This window comes from Narcine bancroftii, chromosome 14, assembly GCF_036971445.1.
Source record: "Narcine bancroftii isolate sNarBan1 chromosome 14, sNarBan1.hap1, whole genome shotgun sequence".
Lineage (NCBI taxonomy): Eukaryota > Metazoa > Chordata > Chondrichthyes > Torpediniformes > Narcinidae > Narcine > Narcine bancroftii.
In genome coordinates, this window is record NC_091482.1 from 50,807,521 (window position 1) to 50,825,626 (window position 18,106).

General features: G+C 42.0%; 1 protein-coding gene and 1 long non-coding RNA gene across 2 annotated transcripts in view; one reads left to right on the forward strand and one right to left on the reverse strand.

The window, feature by feature from the left end:
• The window catches only part of LOC138749786 (ADAMTS-like protein 3), a 428,872-nt gene that overhangs the window by 186,764 nt on the left and 224,002 nt on the right, over positions 1-18,106 (reverse strand). The window contains exon 7 of the mRNA XM_069911655.1: positions 10,851-11,008. Coding sequence (XP_069767756.1) covers positions 10,851-11,008 — 158 coding nt within the window. The remainder of the gene's footprint in view (positions 1-10,850; positions 11,009-18,106) is intronic.
• Positions 4,861-14,911, forward strand: LOC138749788 (uncharacterized). The gene is made up of 3 exons (XR_011348863.1): positions 4,861-5,216; positions 6,666-6,784; positions 14,665-14,911. It is a non-coding gene; the product is annotated as an uncharacterized lncRNA (long non-coding RNA).

The following is an 18,106-nucleotide window of genomic DNA, read 5'->3' on the forward strand; positions in this document are numbered from 1 at the left end:
GTACCCTTACCCTCCTGAGGAAGTGTTGGGCCTTCCTGACTAATGAGGTGGTGTTGTGGCTCCAGGATAGGCCATCTTTTAGATGCATACCCAGGAACTTTGTGCTTTCCATGACAGAACCATTGATGTGTAATGGAGAATATCATTGCTGTTTCTCTCTTGCCTCGTCAGAGAAGAGAAATATGATATTTAGGGATAAAGCACTGCATTATTTCAGTAGTTATAAACAATTTTACTTGACTGTGGTTGGAGAGAAGAATTAATTTGGGTTGAGGTAAAAATGGTAGTAAGTACAAAATAATGGTTTCTGACAGTCATTGTGATGCAGTCCCTGATTTACGATTTTTCAAATCCACACTTTTGAGTTCCAATGTGTCCCCACACTTGCGATACGCAGCACGCTACTCTCACGCGATTCTAGGCAATGGCAGCATCGTGCAAGTGTAGCGTACAGCATAATGCTAGCTCATCCATGCTCGCAGTCTCTGTATTCAACACCCAACATGGCGTATTCAACATTAAACTATAAAAATGGTCGGTGCTTTATTCTTGTTTGAGTTACGATCTTTTCGACTTATGATGGGAGCGCCAGAACACAACCACTACCTGTGTGGAAAATTAGGAGTGTGTGTAAAAGGACTCGTAGCAGGTTTATGATGAACTCATCAAATCAAATGAGTAGCACTAAGATAGAGGATGAATTCATGAAACCCATTCATGGGTGCTTTAAATTAGTAATATTGAGGAATTATGTGGCAAGGAAGGATTCATTAATAATCTTGCTTAGAAATAAGTGAGCAAGATTTGGAAAATCTTTAGGTACACAATCCTTTATCCAGAACCCTTGGGGGACAGTGTGTTCCAAATTTCACCCCAAATTTAAGCCCACCTGAATTATGCTGCCTTATCCACCTTCTTCCAGTTGCGCCGGCACCTCTCTCCCCCCTCACCCAACTGAGTCGCGCTGCCTTCTCTCTCCCCCCTGCTCGAGTTGCGCTGCTGTCTCTCTTCTTACCCCCCCCACCCTGCCATCTTTCTCCCCACCCGCCCGTCTGAGTCACGCGTCTGTCTCTCTTTCCTCACCCACCGGAGTCGCGCTGCCATCACTCTCCCCATCCCCATCCACTCGAGTTGCACTGCCGTCTCTCTCCCCATCCCAGACCACCAGAGTCGCGCTGCCGTCTCTCTCTCTCCCCATCCGCTATACCTGCGCCAGGAAAAAAATGCTGGTTTTTGGAGCTTTCTGGATTTTAGATGTCTGGATAAAGGATTGTGTACCTGTATCAAGTTTAGAAATGATGTGGCTCAATCTGAAACAGGAGTTTTGAATCTAAACAATGAAAACTGAAGATACGAGGGGCTGTGCTCGAGTAGGAAGCCAGACTCAAAGAAGCGACAACAGACAGGCAACTGCTTAGCTTTAAAAAATACATGGAACATGATTAGCAACAAACAGGCACAAAGACACATCTGGTTCAACCACAGATTAAAAATAAATATGATGTTGAATAGATGGAAAATTCTTGTAAAGTTGTCAGAGGAAAGAAAAAGCAGGAAGCCTGAGGATTGGGAGTGTTTTAGAATTTAACAAAGGATGACCAAGAAATTGATAAAGAAATAAAAATAAATACAGACTAAAATAATGGAAACTTTAAAAAAAAAGACTGTCAGATTTCAACGGATATTTAAAAGGATAAGAACAGCTAAGGGAAATGAGAAATGGGAGAAAATTTAATCTGGAATGAGGGAATGACACAAAATTAAAGACATATTTTCTGTTTATCTTCATGAAAGACAAAAAAAAATTGCAGAAATGCTGGAGAACCTGGAGCCAATACACAAGAAACAATCAAAGGAAATTAATGTCAGTAAATAACATTAATAAAAATGAAAACACAAATCTTGAGTGAAAGAGATGCTCTCCCAATATTCCACAAATTGTGCCATCATTTCTGAAAATGTGCTCTCTATTTAAGAAAGGAAAGGGAATAAAAAAGGAATTATCATTTTGTTGGCCTGACATTGGTAGATGGAATATCAAGACACTACATGAGAATTTGAATACAGGCCCAAAGATGTGTTCCTGGATTTATACAAGGTCATGACGAGACCACATCTGGTATATTACATGCACGGCATTGGGTTAAAAATGAAGTAACATCCACTTCATGAAATGCCAGGTGGTAGCTCTCTCCAAATTGGACTTTAAACACCCATCCTTCCCATTCAATAGTGTCACCATTTCTGAATTCCCCATCATCAATAATGTGAGGGTCAACATTTCTAGCTTCCAACATCAACAGTTCTTTTGCTTTCCACTCAGTACCATAAAACCATTCTTTCTTTTTTTTTTTCTTTGGCTTGGCTTCGCGGACGAAGATTTATGGAGGGGGTAAAAAGTCCACGTCAGCTGCAGGCTCGTTTGTGGCTGACCAGTCCGATGCGGGACAGGCAGACACGATTGCAGCGGTTGCAAGGGAAAATTGGTTGGTTGGGGTTGGGTGTTGGGTTTTTCCTCCTTTGCCTTTTGTCAGTGAGGTGGGCTCTGCGGTCTTCTTCAAAGGAGGCTGCTGCCCGCCAAACTGTGAGGCGCCAAGATGCACGGTTTGAGGCGTTATCAGCCCACTGGCGGTGGTCAATGTGGCAGGCACCAAGAGATTTCTTTAGGCAGTCCTTGTACCTTTTCTTTGGTGCACCTCTGTCACGGTGGCCAGTGGAGAGCTCGCCATATAATACGATCTTGGGAAGGCGATGGTCCTCCATTCTGGAGACGTGACCCATCCAGCGCAGCTGGATCTTCAGCAGCGTGGACTCGATGCTGTCGACCTCTGCCATCTCGAGTACCTCGACGTTAGGGGTGTGAGCGCTCCAATGGATGTTGAGGATGGAGCGGAGACAACGCTGGTGGAAGCGTTCTAGGAGCCGTAGGTGGTGCCGGTAGAGGACCCATGATTCGGAGCCGAACAGGAGTGTGGGTATGACAACGGCTCTGTATACGCTTATCTTTGTGAGGTTTTTCAGTTGGTTGCTTTTCCAGACTCTTTTGTGTAGTCTTCCAAAGGCGCTATTTGCCTTGGCGAGTCTGTTGTCTATCTCATTGTCGATCCTTGCATCTGATGAACCATATACAGCACAGAACAGGCTACTTTGGCCCTACTAGTCCATGCCGGAACAAATCTCCACCCTCCTAGTCACACTGACCAGCACCTGGTCCATACTCCTCCAATCCTCTCCCCTCCATGTAATTATCCAGTCTTTCCTTAAATGTAAATAACGTCCTTGCTTCAACCACCTCTGCCGGAAGCATATTCCACATCCCAACCACCCTTTGCGTGAAGAAATTTCCCCTCATGTTCCCCTTATAATTTTCCCCCTGCAATCTCAAACCATGGCCTCTGGTTTGAATATCCCCCACTCTTAATTGAAAAAGCCTATCCACGTTGACTCTCTCTGTCCCTTTTAAAATCTTGAACACCTCCATCAAATTCCCCCTCAATCTTCTACGCTCCAGAGAAAAAAGCCCCAGGCTGCTCAACTTTTCCCTGTCACTCAAACCCTGACATCCTGTCAACATTCTCGTGAACCTTCTCTGCACTCTCTCTATTTTGTTTATATCCTTCCTATAATTCAGTGACCAAAACTGCACACAGTATTCCAAACTTGGCCTCACCGATGCTTTGTACAATTTCATGGTAACATCCCTACTCTTGAATTCAATACTCCGATTTATGAAGGCCAACATTCCAAATGCCTTCTTCACCACTCTATCTACCTGAGTATCAGCCTTGAGGGTACTATTTACCATCACTCCTAAATCCCTTTGTTGCTCTGCACTCCTCAATTGTCTACCATTCAATGTATATGACCTATTTAGATTTGCCTTTCCAAAATGCAACACTTCACACTTATCCGTATTAAATTCCATCAGCCATTACATCACCCAACATAGGCTCGAGATATGCCTTGTTTATCTCCAAAGTGCTTCCATTCTTTTTTCCAGAGAACATTTTTCGTAGTTTCAAGTGTTTGCATTTTTGAGCAATGCACAAAGTCAACACAGAGCCAGACTGCAAAAATATGCCAAGAGCCAGTTGTGTTTCTCCAAACTTGATCACCGTTGGTGAGTTAGGAATTGCTGAACTGGGGCTAATTCAGAAGCAGTGCCAGCCTTGGATCAGCAAAATACTTTCAAATGCATTAATTGCTCTCGTAGAGTCATGGGCACCCATATTTAGAAGGAGCATGTTAAACCTTTGCTCAACACCAAAAGCAACAATTTCTCTTTCTGTAACCCTTTACTCCTCAAATAACAAATATGCAACCACTCATATTTGAGTCTTCACCCCATTTTTTTTCTCTTGAATTAAAATGCCTATAAAAATCTGTTTAATTGCACTTCAGTTATATGTTACTGGTTGTGAAGTGCTTTATGACAACCTGAATCTGTGAGTAGGAGCCATACTGAAATATTTTTAAAAAAATAAACACACTATTATCGCCATAATCCATTAAAAATATCCATCGGTTCACTGCGCATTGAGTAATTCCGTTTTAGAATGTTGTGCTCCAAGAAGTTCCATCTTGTACTCCCATGCTCCTTCATTCACTTTCATGGACAATGCTGTCATGTGGAATAACAGGCTAATAAGGTAGTTCCATCTGAATAACATTCCTGCAACATGTCCAAAATCAGATATGCAATGAGCCCTTTCTGAATAATTTAAAGAAAAACATCATAAACACATTCATTGTTTGCAGCCCCAAGTCACTGGTTCATGCTTTTATTGCCAACACTGTGTTTACTGCATTGTATTAACCAATCTTCTCAATTTTAAAAGCACAGATTGCAATGTCCTTAAATCTTTCTTCCTCCCACACTAAAAAAGTCAATGTTTTGATACTTTTACGCTGACTTGGACCTAAGTCTACTCTACTCTGAGCCATCCATAATACACTTCAAAAAAATGATACGCAATGGTCAGCCATAGGCCCAAATAACTCGTGCAATATCTTCATGTCTGTTTTCAATCATTTTAAGCTATTTTTCTACATTATCTTCTGATGAGTTTAGGAAAAAGGACAAAGTTGCATTCATACGATCTCTTTTATAGATTGTTGCATTGTCCTAAAAAGCATCACGTGCAATGATGTCACATTGCTCTCGAGCTTGTATTTAACTCTGCAATTCACACAATGTTCAAGGAACAGCAAGTAAGGTAAGTTCATCTGTGATTGGCAGTATGGATGGAAAGATTGGAGGAAAGATGACTGTTATGAATATCATTTCATTCCATTGAGATCTCAGGTCACTCTAGGAAGGTGGGACCTCAAATGAGGATTTCATTTGATTATGCACCCCTGCGCAATTCAGGTAGAGTGTGCAGAAGCCTGAAGCCCACCACCTCAAAGATCATGGAAGCTCACACCATTAGACAAATAGTTGGCGCAATGCTAATATGGTGCCCATGACCCAGGTCAAAACCAGTACTAAATGTAAGGAGCTTGTCTGTTCCTCTGTGACCTACTTGGGTTTCCTCCTGGTGCTCCAGTTTTCTCCCACTGCCCAAAAACATACTAGGTTTGTAGGTCAATGGATGAATTTGAGCAGAATGGGTTCATGGACCAGAAGCCCCACTGTTGTGCTATAATTCTAGATTAAAAGAAACAATTTTATCCAACGACTATCAGGCTCTTGAGCCTCCCCTTCTATCCTAACTATAAACTACCCTGGGTCTACCAAAAGCACAATTGAAATGCCACTTCCTTTTCCTTGTACTAACGGCAACTAAATACGTATGAATCTACCTATCCTTTAATGTTATTATCTCTTTCAGTACTGCTTTTGTGTTTTTAGCCCAAAAGTAATGAAGGATTTTGGTGCAGAAGTACATTGCACTCGTACGCATGACATGAACTTGTTCTCTTATTCTGAACCAATTTTAGCAACAATTGAAGATCAAGGACTCAAAACTAGTAGCAGCTCAGAGTCTATTGCAGCCATTCTCCCACCCCGCCCTCCCCCTCCCCCACCGAGGCCACAGCACATTTAAGAAGGGCCATGATTTGCAATCCCTAATAAGGAGTGGGGGGGGGGAGAAGATGTATAGGGTGGGGGGGAATGGAAAATTAATGGATCAAACATTTTTGGTGAAGGTCTTTGCTGCTAGGCAAAGCAAGTATTTTTCCCCCCAATGTTGGAAGCATTTGGAGACGGCCTAGAATGACCTAGATAAATGTGGAAAATTAACAATGTTTTTGGAGTGTTCCTTGATTCGATATGAATGTGTTTGACTGACATGGAACCAGCTTTGGCCATGAATTGCCTTCCTTGTAGTTTTTCTCCTTTGTTCTATTGCCTTCAATTCCAGTAAAGGTTTTGCTCCATATTCTCAAAACTAAAACATCAGAGAAATTAGAAAAGGGTCTTCTTGCATCATGCAAGATTGATTGCTAAAAGTGGAAATGCTCATAATGTCACTAGGTCACTTGTTTTGCCTTCAGTGTCCATAATAATTCTAACATCATGAACTTCAATGCCAAATAAATTATTCATGCAATTCCTTTGAGTAATTCCACTGTTTCTAGAAGAATTAATGAGATGGCAAGAGACATTGAAAAACAATTGGTCATTTCATTACAGTCCAAGAAATTCTCTGTTTCATTAGACAAATCCACTCTGCAAGAGAACAATCCTCTTCTCGCGGCTTATGCCAAATTCTGGAATGGAAACAGGCTGACGGAAGAGTTGCTGCTTGACCGAAGGATTAAAACAGATACAAAGGGAGTGAGTATTTTCAAAAAAGTTAAGAATTATATCAGCGAGAACACTGTTCCATTTGAGAACGTGGTTTCCTGTGCAACTGACGGGGCAGCTTCGATGGTGGGACGACACAGAGAGTTCATCGCACGCCTGAAAATTGTTATACCTTCAGTCTTAACTGATTGCTCATCATTCAGAGGGAACATTTAGTGGATAAATACTTAGGATGATGTTTACATTTCTTTGCTTTCAATTATTGTAAAGACAAAACTGTATAAAATCACATTCGGTCTTTTCCAGCATCTTTGTGAAGAAAATAATGAATATTTCCAAACGCTACTGTGCCATAAAAAAGTGAGGTAGCTGCCCAAAGGAAATTGCCTTCATTGTTTTGTTGCACTCTGGGATGTAATTGTTTCCCTTCTTTCTCACAACAAGCACGGAGGGAGAAGCTTGTTGATGCAAAGCCAGACCTATTTTATCTGGCAGATATCTTTGACAAACTCAATTTATCGAACAAGACTTTACGGGCTAAATACAATAACATCATCATCAGTTGTTTCTTTTCTTAAAACGCTCAAATTCTTCTGGAGCAATATCAGACATTTTCAGAATTTCCAAATCTGAACATGAACGCAGTGAAGGACAATGACATTTCCGTTTATGTGAAACGCCTGAGGCAAATACACACAGATCTGCAGGAAAGATTACTGACTTGTTAAAACTCAATGGATATAAGATCCATTTGAGGAACAACCCATCAAAGTTGATGCAGAGATTCAAGAAACTGATTATCTTCAGACCGACATAATTGCACGCCATGCATTCAATACATTTAAAAAATCTTTTTGGGGGGAGTTAAGAGTGATCTGCCTTGGGTTAAGAGTTAAGAAGATAGATTTCTAAAACTATGGGGAAAAGGCTGAAGTATCTGTCATTGGCTTTCTCTCAACATACTTGCTGAATGCACATTCAACTAAGGTAGTTTCCATGACAAAATCCAGGTACTGAAAGAGATAATAACATTAAAGGATAGGTAGATTCATTTCATAACAAGAGGCAACCTTCAACCATCACTGTCCAATTTGGAGCCTTACATCAAAAAACTTGCAGGGGAACATCAAGCTCAAGGATCTCACTAAATTTTTTATTTTATCATAATTTTTTTAAAGTTATTTTTGATTAGTTTTTAAATCCTTCAGCTTATGCTTAAGGTTCCCTAAAGACTCATTGTGTACAGACCATTGAGCTACAAGAATCTTTTTAAAATGTTGTGTCGTATGTATGGTCAAGTTTTCTTTTTTCCTACATGATTTCCTATTTGTTTGTTTGTTCAAGAATCACAAGGCACATTTGTTAAGCTCAGAGTAACAGCTTCTTTTTTAAAACCTCACACAACACAATATTTTTATGGGTTTTTTTTCGTGTAGTAGGGAGTAGAAGAATGGAGAAAACCAACTAAATGTGACTGCTTCACAAGAAAGGAGGTCCATAAACTTAGAGCAGAGTCCTAAAGGAGCCATTGCCACAACAAGTTTGAGAATGGCTGGTCTATGGGGTTACAATTATCCCTGCTAATTATTTTAAAGGCTTAAACTACCTGCTGCAGACATCTAAAAGCACAAGAGAGATTCCACCAAAGCAAAATCCTCCAAATCCATCGGCAGGTTGCTGAACCAAGAGCAATGCCTTCTCCTAGGCCAGCATCCCAAGGATTAGACTACTTCTTCCAATAGGTGGGTCCATGACTGATGCCAAATGAACAAAACTTTACCTGAGCTCTGTCAGAGGAAAAGATTCATCCCCTCAAATGAGAGTCACACCCCATTAAGAAACCTTGGACTATAACTGCTCAAAATGAAGCAGCAACCACGATGACTTTGGCCGTCAGGAAAAGAGAATCTCGAGTCCCTGTAAGGACACAGAATCCCATCTCTGGTCGAGTGTGTGAGTGGCTCCCCAGCTACCTTAGAACCCAGAGAGGTGGAGTGAAAGTACGTCAACCTTGACCCCGAGAAACTGCCTCAATGATGAAATGAGCAAAGAATTGTTGCATTATTTCCTTCTCCAGCTTCACATTTCCTGCTTGTTCCCGCTGATGATCTTTCCCTTGATTTGCTTCATTGATGTAATCCACAGGACCATAAGTGTGGTAGAGAGGATCATTTGAGTCTCCCTCCTTCGATGTGATCCACCAGGATCATTGTCTGAAAAGTGTGCGCATCGTCATTGAGGGCCCCTTCCACCCTGCGCGCGACATCTTTCTGCTGCTCCCGTCAGGAAAGAGATAACAGGTGGATCAGAGCCAGCACCACCAAGCTGAGGAGCAGCTTCTTCCCACGGGGAGTGAGAATGGTGAATGACCAAAGGAACCGCTCGCACTAACCCTCCGAGACTCTCATATTCAGGAAACAGTATTTACTTGTGTATAGATGAAATACTTGTCATGCACATGTATTGATGGCCTGTATGTGTGTCACGTCCACGTAAAACAGAATAGTTTGCAGACTCCATGGTTGAAGTAAAAATATCCTATACCTTAATGAAGGGCTCAAGCCCGAAATGTTGGTGATGTATCTTTATCTTTGCCATATAAAGGACGGAGGATTGGAGAACACAGTTTCGTTGGGTTACACTTGTGCAATCAGATGATAATAAACTTGACTTGATATCTTGGAAAGCTAATTTTTGCATATAATACTTTCAGTAATTAGTTGTTTATCTTCATCTAAATTGTTTGGATTGTTAGATATCCAGAGAAGATCCTTGTTCGGTCTTTCTGGTGCTCAGCTTGCATCAAATTTATACGTTCTATTGCCAAACCTGATTTCATGCCATTAACTTCATAAATCTCATTAACTAGATATATCCTTAATTCAAAGAAATGTATAAGCCTAGAAATTCCAACATAAACCCCCCCCCACCCCAAAATGCATTTCTCAATTACAAGTTAGCTTAACCTCAGGCTAAAACAATCAGGGTCGGCGCCAGAACAAGTGTTAAAGGAGGGCATCAGTGTAACCCTGGTGGGGCACAGTCTGACAGTCGCTGAGCAAGGTGGTGGGGGATGTTGGAGGTAGCCTACCTATAGAGCAGATATTAACCTCCTCCGTCCTTCTGACAATAGCAGCCGAAAGCATTATTTTGTTGCTTGGAGAGTCACTAGTGCGCATCAGGCTGGAGGCTAGTGACACTTGACACACACCAGTGACACAGGAGGGGGCGGGTCTGACAGCGAGCGATGGCCACGAGTGTAGGAGGCCACAGCACTGCCCACAAATGCCCCCTACCCTCCCCAGCCGTGAAAACAATTCTGTGCAAATTTCTGGGAGATCGGCTGCCTGTTAGGAAACCTGACTGGGTTTTTTGCAGGCTTTTGCTTTACCCTGTCTCCTTTTATCCAGTGTAAATCTTCCCTGAGAGACACAAAAATAATGTAATACATAAGATGTGTCTTCAGTGGTGTTCGTCTCTGTCAGTGTCTTAGTTTTCTGACAAAAGGCATATTTACCTGCAGAAGTATAACTACATGTCCCATGAAACCATATTTTTTAAATGACCAATTTTTAAACTGCACTCTTTGTCCTCACCGAGATCTTTAATCACCCGTGATCTCAGAGTACTGGGAATTCTTGGTTACACCAGCCATTCTCACCCTTTACTAGAGCATTAAGAGGCAACACAAATCAATAACTGGAGAAGTTCAATGCACATCGTGGTATTTGAGTCACATCCAAGAATTTGTTAAGGAGATTGTCGGACTGAAGTCTGTCATATCAGTTCTGGTACAGCATTGGAATCCTAACAGTACCTCTCTGTGAACCCTGCAAATGAATATCTTCGTCTTTATTTGATTTTCATTTGTAGTACGAGGATGACTTTAAAAGCAATTTTCAGCCTAAAGTCTCTGCAGGGCCTCTACTTTGTTTATCTCTGCCCTTCAATGGGCAAAATTGCAGCACCCAGCCTGTTAAATGGATTAATTCTGATGGCCTCAGTACCTTCAATAGAAATTGTGGCAGAAGTATGAAGTGAGCACTTCCATGGCAAATCACTTTTCACAAATATTAAGAAATACCAAAACAGTTACCTTAATGATAAAGTCTGCCCCGAGTGGACCTTGCATCTTGAGAACTTCCTTATCAGAACCTTTTTGGAACTCGACTGTGGTGTTCTCAATAACAAATCCTCCAGAAGCACTTAGATTGTGTTCCCCTTTATGTCCCTGCAGAGTTTTCGATTCTATATCTGAAATGAATTTGATTCAAGATAATTATACATTTGTGATCTGCCAAGTTGAAACATTGTCCCTACATCTGGAAATAAGCCGATTTATTCATCAACCATAGTTTTCTAAAGATATCATAAATGAATGGAAATTCACATATAGGTTCACATACATTGTCAAAGCTTTAGTTTTATTTCATTATTTGAAAGCTGAATTATTCAATTCAAATAACACAGTCATCTTACCCAATTTGGATATTCATCTTTGTGAGATAAATCTTGATAGAAATCCTTTTTATAAGAAAAATAATCAGCATTGTGGTTTCATTTGATATATTGTTTCCTGACACACTGAATGATAGAGGCTGGATGTAAATTATATTTGTAGCTCGGACACACAATTTAGCATTTTGAATTTGAATACAAGATGCAGCTCACAAATTAAGGCAAGAATTAAAGATCGGGAATGGACAGCTAATCCAGGTATTGATATCTTTCCAAGAATACAAACAAACGATTTCCTCAGACCATCAGGAATATAGAAATCACAAGATCACAAAATATCGGAGCAGAAGTCGGCCCACTGGCCCAGCGAGTCTGCTCCGCCATTCTAGTCATGAGCTGATCCATCATCCCACTCTCTGCTTTCTCCCCGTAACCCTTGATGCCCTGACTAATCAAATACCCGTCAATCTCTGCTCTAAACACACCCAACAATCCAGCTTCCACACCCACTTGTGGCAATAGGTTCTACAGATTCACTAAAGAGATATTTGCGCATCTCTGTTTTAAATTGATGCCCTGAAGTTGTGGCCCCTTGTCCTAGGCTCCCCTACCATGAGAAACGTCCTTGCCGCATCTACTCTGTCCAGGCCTTTCAGCATTCAAAATATCTCTATGTAGTCGTCCCTCATCCTTCTGTACTCCGACAGGTACAGTTCAAGAGCCGACAAACATTCCCCATATGCTATCCCCTTTCAGTCCTGATAATCTAGTTTATCTTCTCCGCACCCTCTCCAACTCCAGCCCGTCCTTTTCTCAAATAAGGCACCCAAAACTGTGACATTGTACTCCAAGTGAGGTCTTACCAGTGCTTTATAGAGTCTGAACATTTTATCCCTGGTCATATATGCTATCCCTCACAAGGCACCTTTAAAACCACTGAAAGCAATTTCCAGCCTAAAGTCTCTGCAGGGCCTCTACTTTGTTTATCTCTGCCCTTCAATGGGCAAAATTGCAGCACCCAGCCTGTTAAATGGATTAATTCTGATGGCCTCAGTACCTTAAATAGAAATTGTGGCAGAAGTATGAAGTGAGCACCTCCATGGCAAATCACTTTTCACAAATATTAAGAAATACCAAAACAGTTGAGTCAACCTGGGGGTTAACCTTTAGACATGCAGACATCCAAGTCCTTTTGCCCCTCTGAATTTTGAATTTTCTCCCCATCTAAGTAATAGTCTGCCTATTTCTTCAAGTAAATTCTTAAGAGATACATGGCCAAGCACTACTGAAAATGCATAAATGTTGCTGAGATGCATCAATGGTTATGAATATTGGTGTCAGCTTGGGATAGCTGCATTGCAGATGCACGTGAGGACATTCTTGTTGACATTAGCCCACGAGGCTCTAACTGCATCTAGAGAAAGGACGATGATTTGCTCTGTTGTGAAAGGGAGTAACCACCTGAGAGGCACACTCCTTGGCGAGCAGCAACCCTAATGATGGCAAGGGTTGACAGAGGGCCTTTGGGGGTGAAGGGAGAGAGTGCAGTGATTCACCTGACAATAAAGGAGAAATAATGGAGCAGGGACAACTGAAGGCGATGTTGGAGGGAGGATAGAGCAAATAGATAACAGAGAATGGGGCGATGAAACTGGAGGCAGGCAGGGAGAAAATGTCGTGAAGTATTTCACACTGTGTCATTACATTTTTGGTTTCAAAAATATATTTTATTCACAACGTTATTGACAGGGAAAACTGTAAATAACTTTTTCCATTCATAGTGCTAATCATATCGATACATTCTCATTGTACCCTTTGCATTCTTCTCTTCGTACTCCATTATCACCAGTGTGGCATCTTGTCATTTCTCCACCCCTCTGTTGGTTGAGGGCATTCACCTCAGTGTCAGCCCCTCAGTGACCGGTAATACAAGGACTCTAGACTGTGGTCCTTTCCCACAGTGCCCTTGTGTTGGCTGCACCAAGCCTCAGCGCGTCCCTCAGCATGTACTCCCGGACATCTCAGAATGCTGAAAGGCCAACAGGCTTCGGGCAGCGCTTTTCACCAAGCTAACGGTCTTCCAGCAGTGCTGGACGCCGGACTCGGAGCGGACCCCCGGGGTCAGTCCATAGATCAGAGAGACCTTATGTCACGCCACTGCTGGAGATGAACTGTGACGAGGACCGTTGCATCCTTCTCCACACACTCTTTGTGAGTCTGCACTCAGTAAAGAGGTGGGTGACAGTTTCCACTCCACTGCAGTCATTCCAAGGACAGCACTGTGCCATTACATCTGACACCCCATAGCACCAGCTCAGAGAACAAAAATGTGGCGGAGAAGAGATTGGTTTAGAGAGATGTATAATACCCTTGAGCCGTACTCAGGCAGGACTCAGATGAATGAGTTTACCAGAGGAGCTGTCAAAGCGTGAAGTTACAGGCACATGGATTCTAAGAAGAATGAGGTGATCGTCTTCCTACTTCAGACACCAGGTCATCACTAATATGCAAATTGGGTCTGATGCTCAAATTTATCCAGGCATTAAAATCAAATGTTGCTGCTGGTGTTCTCCTGGAGAACTATTCAGGTGTCAAGAACAATAGAGAAGAAGAAACTGATCCTCATCTGACCATGAAAAATGTGAAATGTAAGTAAATGATTAAAAACCACATTAATCTTATGTCCCAGAACGGTTGAAGAAGCTTGGGGGTCATATCAAGTCACTCGCTTTAATGTAGCATCAGAAAATCTCAATTCAAGGTTTCTGTCAGGGGTTCCAGATGGCTTTTGGAAATTTAGAATCTCGAGGATTTCCCTAGCTGGAAATCCTGCTGAATAACAATTGAGAAGCAGGAATTAATATACAACATGAACTCTCAATGAGCCCATTGAAAAGTCTTTGGTCCAACTTTAAAATTAAGCCAAGAATCAACAGCATTTCACATCCTACCACCTCATGGTTATTATTACCCTCACAGGCGAGATGAAACTCCTTCCACTCACCATCAAGTTTTCACAGCAGAGGTTTTCACAGATAGAACAACGTGGCTCGGAAACCTTCTGTTACTGTGTTGGCCTTCTTAATATACGTGGTGTTGCAAGAAATATTCCAGCTGTAGTTCACTATTTGTCTTCCCCCCCCTCCTCCCCCCCCCCCCCCCCCCCCGAATTAGTGAGCTTAAAATTGCACAATCAGTTGTTACTGAAGCTCTAAATCCAACAATAACTTCTTTGTCTGGAAGGAGGTTGAGTGAAAAAAGTATATACCTTTTCCATTGCATCTCATAAAGAGGTTTTGGATGAAGGAATAACAAAAGCGTCAACATATCACAACATATTAAGAGAATGGGAGATGTTCAATGGTTATTTGGCTCCAACGGTCTGGTAACGCTTTGTTCTAAGAATTCCCCCAGTCATGTGCAACACTGCAACAATTACATTTCTGATTCAGCCTGACAGGTCTTGATGAAATTTGGCGTCAGCCGTGTTGACTGAAACTCCATCATCTCGTGCAAGGGTTGGCCTGTGAAACGACCTGCAGCAGGACGGATCAGATGACAAAAGGAGCAAAAGCACTGGCTGAAACAGGACAGCAAGTAAAGAACCTGCCATGGGACAAAACAATTTCCTCCATCGGAGAGCCAGCACTGGCTTCGTGGTCCAAAAGGGTTCTTCCGCACTGCAATCATCATGGAATTTCTGCACCTCGGTGAGATTCTCACGCGATCTCCAGCTTTGCATTTTTTTTGCCAGTATCAGTGGGGGTCTTGAACAAACAGTGGATGCTTTAGGTGTGACAAAGCCAAAAAAAAATGTTCTGAATGGCTTCTGAATCCGATTCTTGTTCAGAGCAAGGTCAAATGTATTTATTCCCCCCCCCCCCCCCACCACCCCCAGCACTATTTCAGTTTACCCGAGCGAACAATGGTGACAACGACATCACTTTTGATCAACTCCTTAGTCTTTGCAGATCTAAAACTTAACTGACTTAGATTTCCAGCTGAATCAAAAGGCCTCATTTTGATAGGTGAATGCAAACTTCAAAGTCTCCCTTCCCCCAACCAATTTCCTGAGAGCTCAACTCCAGTAGCAAGGTCTTCACCTCATGGGAGCGATTTAAAATGTCAGCATTCCAACGACCAAGTTCTCAGACTGGAGACATTTTACCTTTCCCATCTCTAGAATGAGTTAATATTTGGCATTCTTGACTCCTGACAAGTAATCTCAATCCTCCTTGCTTGCTTTGATAAGTGCTCATCTGTTCTGAAGAATTGTCACAGATTCAGTTCAGGAAGGAGTTCAAGGCAGCATATCTCCAGTAATTCAAGACAACAGTAAACTATATTGTAAATTTATTCTGCCATTTGAACACCCGAGACATCTTGGGCTTGAATCCCAGGAATACTTTATACTAGGGATTTTCAACCTTTTTTCTTTCCACTCACAGACCACTTTCAGTCATCCCCATGCCATTGGTGCTCTATGATTAGTAAGAGATTGCTTAAGGTGGTATATCAGTGGGAAGGGAAGGTTAAGAATCATTGCTCTAGACTCAAATGTTGCTGAAATATTTTGCTTGAGTAAAACTGTCATTGGGCCATTTCCTTTGGAGCTGTGAAACCGTGCACATAACAAGTCAATGAGGGATAATTCAAACAGTGGTTTCTACCCACATCCCACCTTAAGCAACCCCTTACTAATCACAGAGCACCTATAGCATAGGGATTACTTAAGGTGGGATGTGAGTGGAAAGAAAATAAACCACTGCTTTAATCAGCGGAGACTCCATTTCACTTCTTCAAAAGGTTAGTAAAAATTCTCCTTAAAAACCTGAGGAAATAAATGTCTTATTACAGAAATAAATCCATTTCATTTGTAAATAATGAATAATACACTCTGCCCTCATTGAAGATATTGACACAAATTCTTTTTCAATGCAACTGTTAATGGTTAACTAACCATCAAAAGAAATTGGAGCTTGTAACATCTGTGTCCAGAGCAGAGATTTGAAATCCTGAGCTAGTTTATTTTTTCTCCAAATCATTTATCTATCATAGGAATGTAAATACCACCATAGGGCCATCTAGCCAACCCCAGTGAAATCATTCAGAATTATTAACTGCTTGAAGTAGGTCTCTTGAAGTAGACCTTTCTGTCCCTTTCCTGATCCACTTAATTACATCACTTTTTGCCTTTCGGACAAACTTTTTGTTGAGAGAAGAGGCGTAATATTCCAGATGTTAGAAGCAACATGTGGATGGTTGATAGAACTGCAGCCTGATAACTGCAGTGTCCCAGGTGTGATCTTGACTGTAGTGGCCATTGCCCTTTCTTTCTGTGACCATGCAGCAACCACAATTGCACACAATACTCTTAGTGGAGCCTAACCAATGTGTTGCACACCTATGACAATCATATCCCAACTCAGGTACTGCATCCTGGGTTGATGAAGGCATGCATGCCATACGCCTTCTAAACTACCTTCATCTATCCACTTTCAGGAAACTATATACTTGTATCCAAGGTCTCTCTGTTCAACATTGCTCAGGTCCCTGCCATTCACCATACAAGTCCTGCCCTGGTTCAATTTACACTTAGACATACAACACAGTAGCAGGCTATCCAATGCCACCCAATTTAACCTATCCCCCTCCCCCCCACCAATATTCCCTTCTGAATCATTAATAAATGACAAATAACAGTCTACCATGGAGGCCATTTTTTTTTCCCATCTGGCTACCACATCCAAGGACCAGCTCATCAAGGGCTTTGGTTAAGTTCATGTAGACAGTATCTACTTATCAATCCTCTTGATCACCTCTTCAAACAAAAAATGAAATTCATGAGACATTATTTCCCACACCATCCAAATCAGTTCTTGGCTTTCCAAAGGCAAATAAAATTTTGCCTAGCAGAATCACTTCCAATAACTTTCTCACTGTTGAAACTGGCCTGTAGAATCGAAGACATATTGCATGCCATTCTACAGCCTCATCCCTGCTGCCCTACCTTAAATTAGAGAGTACAAATAGCATTTTCTTTCTTAAAATGCAGTCGATGCAGAAACCTTCCTCATATTAAAATGTATCTGGAGAGCACAAGATGATTGCAGGGCAAGAGGCCAGCAGCTGGGAAGAGGGACTAACTGGAAAGTCCATTTATGTTCATATATCAATTCTCACCTTTTCTCCTATCATATCCTTCATTTGTTGGTCTGGACTCCTCCCCCTCCCATTTTCCTCTTCCAGTCTTTAATTCAGATGCCTGACTGCTTTTTGCTTATACCTTGAAGGCGGCCTCAGGCCAAAATATCAGTAAATAAATCTTTATCTCCTATGGACACTGCAAGTCTGCCAATGGTCCTCCAGCATTTACTGTGCGCTTTTACAACAATCCCTGCGTGTACAGACTTCTGCGTTTCAGTCCGTTTATGATTGGCTGGCATGAACGTGATGGGATGAATGAGCTCTTTCTGTTCATTGAGTGACTGCAATTCCAAGAGCTTACATTGTTACTTGTTGCAATTTGTGTAGTAATGTGATGAGAATCTGGTTTTACCTATCTCGGCTGCACCATTTCATCAGATGCAAGGATCGACAATGAGATAGACAACAGACTCGCCAAGGCAAATAGCGCCTTTGGAAGACTACACAAAAGAGTCTGGAAAAACAACCAACTGAAAAACCTCACAAAGATAAGCGTATACAGAGCCGTTGTCATACCCACACTCCTGTTCGGCTCCGAATCATGGGTCCTCTACCGGCACCACCTACGGCTCCTAGAACGCTTCCACCAGCGTTGTCTCCGCTCCATCCTCAACATCCATTGGAGCGCTCACACCCCTAACGTCGAGGTACTCGAGATGGCAGAGGTCGACAGCATCGAGTCCACGC